Source organism: Pterocles gutturalis, unplaced genomic scaffold, assembly GCF_000699245.1.
Source record: "Pterocles gutturalis isolate BGI_N339 unplaced genomic scaffold, ASM69924v1 scaffold52137, whole genome shotgun sequence".
Lineage (NCBI taxonomy): Eukaryota > Metazoa > Chordata > Aves > Pterocliformes > Pteroclidae > Pterocles > Pterocles gutturalis.
This window is the reverse complement of record NW_010112174.1, coordinates 8,575-19,111: the sequence shown is the minus strand read 5'-3', so window position 1 is coordinate 19,111 and position 10,537 is coordinate 8,575. Positions and strand designations below refer to the sequence as shown.

At 36.0% G+C, this 10,537-nt stretch overlaps 1 protein-coding gene across 1 annotated transcript; it reads left to right on the top strand.

The window, feature by feature from the left end:
- Positions 1-359: 359 nt before the first annotated feature.
- Positions 360-10,170, top strand: METTL22 (methyltransferase like 22). The gene is made up of 10 exons (XM_010073934.1): positions 360-489; positions 3,051-3,401; positions 3,787-3,827; positions 3,913-4,057; positions 4,538-4,609; positions 5,193-5,246; positions 6,467-6,547; positions 7,548-7,650; positions 8,456-8,624; positions 10,135-10,170. Exons 1-10 carry the CDS (start codon positions 360-362, stop codon positions 10,168-10,170), a joined length of 1,182 nt encoding a protein of 393 aa, XP_010072236.1.
- Positions 10,171-10,537: the final 367 nt, after the last annotated feature.

Genomic DNA, 10,537 nt, shown 5'->3' with positions numbered 1-10,537 from the left:
ATTCTTCACAGCATTGTAAAAGAGCTTTGGAGCATTACAAGTTTATTGGGCAGTGTAATCTGATTTTTATCTTATAAAATATTGCTGGAGCAATGTTCAGACAGTGTCAGGATGTCACTAAAAGCTGTCTGTGCTTGGTTTTAGGTTGAATATCCTGATGTGCGACTTGCTGTCTTGGAGCATGGTGGAGCTTGCATGAGCACATCTTGCCTGAGGTCTTCTCAGAAACTGTGTCATGAGGTTATCATGCTGAGCAAAACTGTTACTTGCCACCTATTAAGAGAATATCGAATCACTCTGTGACAGCACTTCCTAGGGGACTGTTTGGGTACTGTAGATGTTCCTCTCACCAGCACATCATGGTCGATGCAGCAGAGAAGGAGATGGATAACCCCACATTTAAAAGTGACACTGTACTTTCTGATGTTCACTTACACTGTCCAAACAAAAGACGTCTCATGGTACGGTTGAATGCAGTTGGACAACCAGGTAATGATGTTTAGACTGATGGGCCTATATTTTAAAGTGTATATTTGTATCTTCATAATGTCTGAATCCTCTCTTGAATGGTTGATGTTAATCATTACATGTTTTATTCCCGTTAGAAGCAGAATCACTTCCTACTCAGTCTTTAGGAAGAGGGCTAGCTGGATTCTCCTCGCAAAGTTAATTACAGAAATGAAAATTATTAAAGTAAAATTTGTAGACAGCCTATCTTAAAAAAGAAATCTTAAATTACTTTCTGAGAAGAAGTAAACAAATTAACTTGCAGGTTTAATTTTATTTATTTATTTGTTCATTTATCTATAATCTCAATATAGCACGTTGGGAATCGTGTTAAAAAGTTGGGATGTTTCTTGCATACAAAAAAAAAAGGTGACAAGCCAGGGGTTTCACATAGTGAACTTAAGTTTAAAATAAAAATAATGAGTAATTAATTTATGAATTTTTATCAAATTTTTGTGTGATGATGTGCCATCTATTCCAGAGCAGCCCAATGGCTTTGTTTCTTTTTCAGGTTTTTTGTTTGGTTTGCTTTGAAAGAATTGGCCACAAGAAAACTCAGAATATCCATGGTTTCAACTGACTTAGATAATTTGAAGAGTCAAGGCTGTAGTGGAAATGAATTGGCAAATGCCTCTGACTGATTGCCAGCTTCTAGGCTTCTATAAAGTTGTCAAGGAAACTGACCTTGAACCTGCTGGTAAAGTGTTCTGTAGAGGAGCACCACTTCTGCTATGACGGAAGTGTTAATTGTTTTATCAGACCCAGTTGTGACGTAAAAAGAATAACTTTTCCAGCTCTTCCAGCATATGACAGTATAAAAAAATATAAAAGTAGGCTTGATGAAGAAGTGGATAATAACTTTGACCCTGATTAGGTCAAAACCAGGTAATTAATGCTGTGGTGTGTCTTCATGCTGTTTGACATTTGTTTTCTGTGATTTTGCTTGATGCAAAGAACCTTTCAACAGAATGGAATGATAGCATGTGCTACTTACTCTGAATGTACATGGTCTGGGAAATTATTTATTAAGACAAGAACTGGATTGTAGTATGACAGCTTTTACTGTAACAAATGCGACGACTATCTACCACTGTCACTTTGGTGGTTTTTAGGGAACCTCATAGGGATTTAGTCTCTGCTGCTTTGAAATACTATAGAACATGCAGAGGATCAGAATGGACTTGGGAGAACAAAAGCATTTCATTCATTGATGGCATCCTCCAATTTGCTAAATATTCAAATTGGTTTAATCTGGTTGTCATGCAAACAGTAGGTGACTTTAAAAATTTCTTATGCTAGGATAGGCAATGAAGATTTTATTAGATCTATCTGAAAATGTTCTCTCTAGAGAAGGACTTCTCTCAGGTTACAGTAGACCAACCTTGAATGTCTTGCTTTCTAAAGAAACTGGAATAGAACTCCATAAATTGTGAAATTGTTGAAAGCAATGGTGGCAGGCACTTTATCTCTTCCCTTTTGGTGTGAATGAACATAATTCTAAGACATTCTTCTTAGAATCTTGCTGATATTGACCTTTTTCACTAGTCATATTCTTGGCTATCTTTCTCAAGTCTCAATAAACTGTGTGTGATTTTGGAATAATAGCATGCAGCCTAAGTTGTCTACAAACACTGATTTCATCCCGGAGTAGGTGAATGGAATTCCATGTTCTGTCTTCCATGACTGGCCCGTTCAGTCAAGCACAGTGCCTACGTGCTGCTGAAGAGCTGAGGTCCACTGTAGGTAGAAGGACAAATGGTTGTGTTCTCTCTTATGTGCTGGATTTGGACAATACCAATTCCTATAATTAAAATTGCAAGGTCCATGTTTGGATAACTTCAAATTTGTAATAGATGCTGATGTCACTGGATGATGGTTACAGAAGGTTTTTAATTAATTAGTTTATTGAGAACAATGGCCTTATTAATTTAATCTCTTCAGAGATGCAATTTGAAGACTTTAAAAAAAAAAAGTGTCAGTATGTCCAGCTTCTGCAAGCTGTCTCTCGTGAGCTTATTTCTGCTCTCTCATACTCATATGAAGCTGATTTCAAGGCTTGAAGTTGCTTGAATTCCTAAAGACTTTTAAAATAGTAAAAAAAATTCTACTTTTTACTTGAACATTTGTTTCTTATAGGAATTGAATCTTAACGGAAAGAAACATATTCTAAGTTGTAGTAATTCTTCTTTCAGTTTGGTTTGAATGTGTCTCAATGGAAGATTTTTTGGAGGATATAAGAAACCTTCTGCCAGTTGTTAAAATAAGTGCTACTAAATCAGATGCAAGTGTGCATTGTGACTGAGTAGGTGCTGAGTCAGCAAGTAGGCTGTGAAGGTGTTTCCTTTATTTCTACTGACAGAACTTTATTGGAAATATTTCTTCATAGCAAGTTGAACTATATTTCAAGTTATCTGTATGATTTTTAATCCTCTAGATTTTTAATATGTGAAATGCATACCAAAATTTCGTGAATGCGTAAGTTGCACATAGATTCTGTTCCTACCTGGTGTTTAACTTTCCCCCCCGCCCCTGTGTTCTTACAGTATTCCTGTCGTGTTTCAAAATCCTTTGGAACACAGAAGATTTGGCATCTGAGAAATCTGTCAGAGAAGCTACAACAGAAAGAGACCACCAATACAGAAGTGGAGATGAACTGTGTGACAAGGATTGGAATAATTTTAACAAAGAAAGAGAATTAAGTATTGAAGGAGTAGAAGCTCTGCTAGATAGTGATGGAGACTTGGAAGTGGTCAGAAGACCTCGAAGTGCCTCTGATTTAGAAGCAGAGGCTCTTTTGAGGGATGCAGTGTATCCTGTCATTCTGATGAAAGGGCAAGAAGATGCTTTTGAAGACGAAGAACAGGAGTACACTTGCAGTGATGTTGTTAAAATAGGTAAATAGTAGGCTTACAGTCAAGGAGAATTGGAATAAATGTTTGTGTAAAACAAAAGAAAAATAGGTTTTCGTTAGCAATGGAACAGCAGCTGTTAAGTGAAAGGAGATAATAAAACAAACATAAGACTGTGATACTGTAAATATTTTACAAATGTACTGTTTTTCTCCGGAAGTGATTTGGGCAAAAGTATGCCATGGGAAACTCAGTGCTCCTTAGTTAGAGTGGGCGTTTTGCCATTATCTGGCATTATTATATAGAATGAAGAGTGCTCAGTTCTGTATTTGAAAGGGAAGCATGACTTGATTTTCAAATTTGCCAGTATGGCACTTGATTTGAACAACATTTTGAGATAATGATTTCTGCTCTACTTTTGTTTTCACAGAACATACTATGGCAACCCCCTTAGAAGATGTTGGTAAACAAGTATGTATCCTGCCTTGTAGTATCTTGCTGTTCACGGATTGTGCTTCAGAATTTACTCAGTTTTAACTGCTTCTCTTATCCACAGGTCTGGCGTGCAGCCTTTCTTCTTGCTGATTACGTTATATTTAAACGGGACACGTTCAGGTGTTGCTCGGTGCTAGAGCTTGGAGGCGGCACTGGAATTACAAGCATTATCATGGGAACTGTTGCCAAGAGAGTTTATTGCACAGGTAAGGCAGTTATTTTCAGTTAAATATTCTCATGAACTTCAGGAAGCAGTGCTTTCATCCTGGTATTTTCATCCTCATCCGTTCAGTTCTAGTTAATAATTTTTTATTAATGTGTGTAAACTTGTGTTGTTTATTGAAAAATAACAACCTTCTCTACAGGTTGAAAAAGCAGGACTACTTTTAAGCACAGGAGTTTAAAAGCAAATTACAACATACATTGCTGCGAACTCAAGATAGTGTGCCTAGATTAAAATAGGTGGTATGGGGATCTACTTTCTTCAAGGGTGACTCAGAGCTTAGTATTGGAAGACAAATCAAGAAGGATACTACGGAAGTAATCATCAGTGGGTAGAGTTGCTCTGGATTCTCTTTAATCTTGTCAGCTTGAGAGAAACTTAGAGTATTAGCCTGAGAGGTGAGTGGCATGCACAGCCCATGCAAAATATTTTTATTTTTAATATCATTATCACTTTTTTCCAGATGTTGGTGAAGACCTTCTGGCCATGTGTGAGCATAATGTTGCGTTGAACAAACACCTGATGGAGCCAGGAAGTAAGTGCTCTACAGTCAGTTTGTGCAGTTGCCTAGATACAAACTCCTTTGGGATTAAACAGCACGGTCATTGGCTACCTGGCTGAGTTTTTGTCGTGGTCAAAAGTGACTCATTTAAAAAGAAAGATGCAAGATATCTATGTGTCATCCATAATGGGACAGCTTCCTTTTGAGAGGAGCAAAATACTTTTTCTCTTGTCATCATTTAAGACCAGCTGTAGTTCCTACACAGTCATTGTGCGAGTTTCACTGGGGTACTAGGGAGGATCACAGATACCCAGGTGCCAAGGGTCCCATAAACAGAGTGTACATGACAGAGGCAGAACTCTGGAAAGAAGTGTTTTGTAGGTGACACATGTGAAAGAGCATATAGGTTGTCTTTACAACTTTAAGTTCATCCTGCTCTCTTGTGAGTGGGTAACTGTTTTTTTTTACGGTAAATGATTTGATGTTCAACTTTGCTTGTTTCAGGTGTCCTCAGATACTCATCACTTGTTTCAGAACAGATTTTGACTCTCTACTTTTGCTTTTTTTGCTGTCTGAAAGGCCATTTATGACTGATGTGATCTTTCTTCACCCACAGGAGGGGAAGTTAAAGTAAAAGAACTGGACTGGCTGAAAGATGAATTCTGCACTGGTAGGTGGTTATAATGGGTCCTTTCAGATAGGATTTGGTGTTTTGTTTGGGGTTTTTTTCAGAGCCATCAAGAAAAGCTTATTCTGTTGTTTATGAAGTTAGTCTTCTAGAACATACACCTCTGGAAAAATAATTGAAAGTATACGATTATCTTCAGCTGCAGCCATGTGAATGAATAAGGAAGGGTTTGCTGACAGGTTAAGAATAGACAAGTTGTGGCTTCCTTAAATCAAAATCCAGAGGTGCAAACAAGATGTGTCTGTTACGTGGTGATAATGCAATCCAGGCACAATGATGTGGATTTGGGTTACTCTAATCCAGATTTTGATCCAGGTATTGCATGGTTTAGGAGTGCATGAGTACAGAGCTATAAAGGGTGGTGGGGAGAGTAGGTGATGAGTTGAAGATGTATAAATACTTGTTCCAAACGTAGTGATGAATGTGTTGTATTTTAAATGTTTGCCAAGGGAATGTGTCCTGCTGTTTTTAGCAAAATAAAGGCAACTAACTTGAGTAACATTTGAAGTACAATTAATGATAGTAAAGCAGATCACTAAAACTTTCTAGTGGTTGCGATGTCAACTAAAAATTGTAGCACTTGGTTATATGAAGCCTACTTCATAAATTTTTACATCTTCAGTTGGATTTCATGTAATGCTTTAAAAAAATAGAACTATTTAAGCAAGTAGAAACATTTACACATTCAAAAGCCTCTCTTAGACCTCAAAAAATTATAGTTAGTGAAGGTATTTGATACTGCCGGTTGAAAAGGCTGCATGTCTTCTTTAGACTTTCAGATAAAGTTTGTATATTTTAACAAAGTCTAAATTTTAAAAAGCATGGTGAAGTAGGAAACTTAATCAAAACTTATACAAAGATGCATTTGTTTTTTTTTATTTAAGGCAGTATTTATTTTAATCTAGTTAAATCTGTGGTCTCACTACAGGGTAGTAATTGTTTGTAAATCCTAAAGTTAAAGAAAACTTACTCTTGCCAGTCAGCCTTGGGAAGATTGGACATAACGTAGAGAAAGCAAAGGACTGCAGAGAACTTCAGAGAATGCTCAGAGAACCTCAGGGGGAGGTTTTGATTCACCTCAGTGGGGTGCTCCATTTATGGAGCAGCAAATGATCGTGGGAGTTCAGCAGTTGTTTTTTTTCCAGCTACCGATCGTTTGATACATTTAATCATGTACACCAAAGCCATATTCTTTGTTACAGATCCTGAAGCTCCTTACAGCTGGTCTGAAGAAGAGATTGCTGATTTGCATGACCACTGTACTGTGATAATGGCAGCTGACGGTAGGAAAATATAAACAGTAAGCTTTTAAATCAAACACTTGAGCATTATGAGTAATAATTTAAACATACCTAGTTTGCTTTTAAAATCTAATAGGTCAGATCCTCACCTAATTTGTCAAAGCTCTGCTTTAGGTGTTCCTGCCTGTATTTTTTTTTTTTAAACAATTGTATTTACAATCTGAATTAGCAATAGGAGAACAGATGTTGAAAACTGTGGGCTTTTTCTTTCATTTGGTGTGGTAATTATTTGTGACTAAATAAATTACTCAAAGAATATAATCACAAGTAAGTGATGAATTTAACTTTCAGAAGAGTTTTGTTATCCTGCCTTTGTCTTGCATCAGATAACCTCTGTGCAAATAATGATAAATAGGTGAGTAGACTAATATAATCTATAATGTGAAAAACTGTTTCAGATGCTGCACTTGCCCATAGAGCCTATGCCTTTGGGTATCACTGTCTTTTTTTTCTGCTCTTGCTTAAGTGCAAGACTGAAAAATGACAGGCTAGCTTATCCGTATAGGAAAACCATTGTTGTTTTGATATATAAATAAAGGAGGATTGTTTTTAGTTACATTGAAAGGTGCTGCAAGACTGCTTTCCAAGGAGATACGGTTATAGTGGTATATTCGTTACTGCCTTTTTTGGTTTTTTGTAAGAAATGAGGCCGGGTACATTGTGATATCCTGTCTTTTTTAGCCTTGCAGTAGGATATTTCCAGGCTGAGAGAAATCTTGTTAAAGTTTTCTAAGTTGTGTGACAGAAGTGATTCCCATTGATACAAGAGAAATCTTAAAGAAAGCCTGACATAAATAGTAAAAATGGATGCACTTACGGGATCAATTGTTGCTGTTAAAAATATACTTTGGGATTTAGTTAAAATAGTGACTTGTTTGATTAGAATAATCAAACTAAGGCCTGTTGTTGTTTCATACCTGAGACTTAAGTAGATAATACACTTCAAAATAACATATTTTATGCTCTTAATCCTTTTTTTTAGTGTTCTATGATGATGACCTGACAGATGCCTTGTTCAGAACGCTATATAAAATCACACACAACTTGAGAAATTGTTGCACAGTTTACCTAGCATTAGAAAAGAGGTAAGGATTACTAAGAACTTAAGATAAAGCACGTGAAGTTTTTAGTGCTCTTTATTTGGAAGAAACATCTGATTTGATTGAAGGTCGACTTCTGATTTTCGTTGTGTTTGTTTTTGTAGTTCATCACAGGCTACACTATATGCTCAGGACAAGCGTTTTTATACGTCCTTAATTTTTATCAGTTCAGGATTTGACTTCCACAAGAGTTTGGCTTTTGTTGTCCTACCTTTGTCTTGCAGCAGATAACCTCTATATATAGGTGGCTAAACTGATTCTTAAACTGGTGGCTAAACTAATTCTTTAATGCCTGACAACATTTGCTCTATATTTTTGAGGTCATAGAGTGGAATGAAGGGATTAGGGTATATGTTTCCCAGCTTGAGTACCCCTGTAACAGTTTCTCTTGTGTTTTCTTTCAAGGAATCGTTGAATGTTTTTAAGTAGTCATGTGTTGCAGTCCATTCATAAACTAATATATAAATAGGCTTTGCTTAAATCTCTGGAGATACGTCAGCAATAGCCATTCATATGATTTGTTGCCAACTGTTTGTCCAGGAAGTCAAGCCAATGATTCTGTTGTGGCAAAGTGCTTTAAAATCAATGAAAAGATTCATCCAAGAGTTATGGGTGTATTGATGCTAACATAAGTCTTGTCCGCTTCTCAGGAATAGCGGGGTGGTTACTTTTTTTGGCTAAGCTAATTACACTGAGAAGACCCGCATTTTCCATTAGCTGAGGAAAGTTACATAGCTATTTAAGATTCCGGTATAAGAGAGAGATTTTAAATTAAATATTCTTTTGCCAGGCTGAATTTCACTTTAAGACACTTGGATGTTACATGTGAAGCCTACACTCATTTTAGAAATACTCTAAATGATTTGGAGAACCTCCAAGATAGAAAAATGAAATATACTGTGGAGCCCATTAAGCTTGATTTCTGCCAGTTTCTCATTTATGAACGAATTGAGCAGTTGGTAAGTGGCATTCATTAAAATAAATGTAATGTGCTGGGCTAATCATCTCAAATTAGTTTTCAGCTGTTTACTTAACATAAAGTAAGAACAGGAGAATAAACATTACCTTTTCACTTATTTCCATTTAGCTTTTTCTTGTTTTAAAATGGTTTTTGTTTGTGCTTACATACCCTGTTCTGTCACCGGCAGTACAGTGGCTTACATTGTGTTTTAACCTTTGAGGAAATGAGTACAATCTGTCTTACTTTGTAAAATACATTTTTTGCGATTGACTAGAAAATGGGACCAATATCTTTTCTCATTTATTTGCTTGTAAAAGAGCTTTCATTTCATAGTTTTGGTAATTCCTTTCCCAGTTCAGGGAATAATGTTCTAATATTTATGAAGAAGTGGATTAGCTGTAAACTTCTGTTATTCAGAAACATGTCAGATACAATTTTTGTAGTTCTCTCCCAAGAACTTACGGTTCTCTTTCTCTATTTTTTTCCCCAATTGTCTGCTCTGACGAATATTATGTAGGGTAGTTAATAGCTTGCTCACTTCTAGAACAATACAATCTAACAGATCTTTTTAGAGAACGTGCAAATCTTGTACTGTATTGCAAATCTGTTACCAAGAAATGATATTTCTTTAGTCAGTGCACTATTGCTGTATCTTCTGCAGTATGTATGCATAGTAAGATTATGGGGCCACAGTTACTTCATGAGATTGATTTATTTTACTTAATGCTGATACCTCCAGACATAAAATGTGCATGCAAAACTTGAAAACAAGTTTTACAAAAATATAAATGCAACCTGGATTATACCTAAATATGTAAACTCATCCCCTAGCCTTTTTGCGGAAGGCTACTGGTCTTTGAAATATTTGTGTTTTTAAAAAAACAACTAAGTTTTTTATTCATCATGAAGTATATTGCCACAACTCAAGATGTCAGGGTGAAGAGTATGTGATAGTCTGCTTACTAACCTTTTGTACAGCAAACAAAGCGTATATTGATTTATTCTACAGAAGTGGTCTGTTTTTCATCTTCACTATCCAACAGCTAGAGAAGTATGTGTGTTTGTGTAAGGCATGGCATTTATGAGACCTTGATTCCTCAGTAAATTGATTGTTTTTTCAGTTGTATTTTTACTAGCATTATTGAAAACATTTGTCAACACAGGCTAAGAAAAAGAGCAATATTGTCAGTCAAAATACTGCAGAAGGTCATGCAGACCAATGAAATTATTTTAAAACAAATTATTTGATTGATACTAATTATTTTAAAAAAATCATGCTACAAGAATGAAGAAATCAGTTCTATTGCTCTTTCTGAAAAATAATTTGTTGGTTGTTCTAGGAGATGACATAGATGGATTTAGTATCCATCAACGGATGGATACGATCTATAAGTGGAAGTATAGGGTGTGTCTTAAAACTTGTCTTCAAGTGTGCATGTTGAACTTTTTCATTATTGCAACTTCCTGATCTGAGAAAATACCTGTATGTATTTTTTCCACTCCTACAGGAATTGTGGAGGATCATTGCTGAACAGCTAACATGACGGGGACATGAGAAAATAGAAGATCTTTATCTAAGGATAGAGGCTTTTTTGGTGTTCTATTAAAAATGGATTTTCATCCCAAGAAAAGCATTTTCCTGGTGGAACTGTGTTCTCAGAAAGTATTGCTATGCTTTACTTCAGTACGTTTTGGGTTTGGCACTTAGGACATTGTTTCTTTGTTTCTCTTACAAAACTGTTTAACGTTGATCTTCAGAGTAAGTGCTGGATGCCAAACAGTGGCAGTGACACAGTGGCTCGCTCTTCAGGTTTCATGACTTAGGTTTTAGAGTCTGACAAAGAGATATTTTAATCTTTTCCATATGGCTGATTTGCAGATGTCATGCATTTTCCTTTTTTGTTTTCTGAA

What these genes read in the sequence shown, in the direction of transcription:
- METTL22 (XM_010073934.1), top strand. Translation starts at nt 360, where the DNA reads ATGGTCGATGCAGCAGAGAAGGAGATGGATAACCCCACATTTAAAAGT. An exon ending in CAGTGATGTTGTTAAAATAG is followed by an intron (nt 3,402 to 3,786) that starts GTAAATAGTAGG and finishes TTGTTTTCACAG; the next exon opens with AACATACTATGGCAACCCCC. An exon ending in CAAGAGAGTTTATTGCACAG is followed by an intron (nt 4,058 to 4,537) that starts GTAAGGCAGTTA and finishes ACTTTTTTCCAG; the next exon opens with ATGTTGGTGAAGACCTTCTG.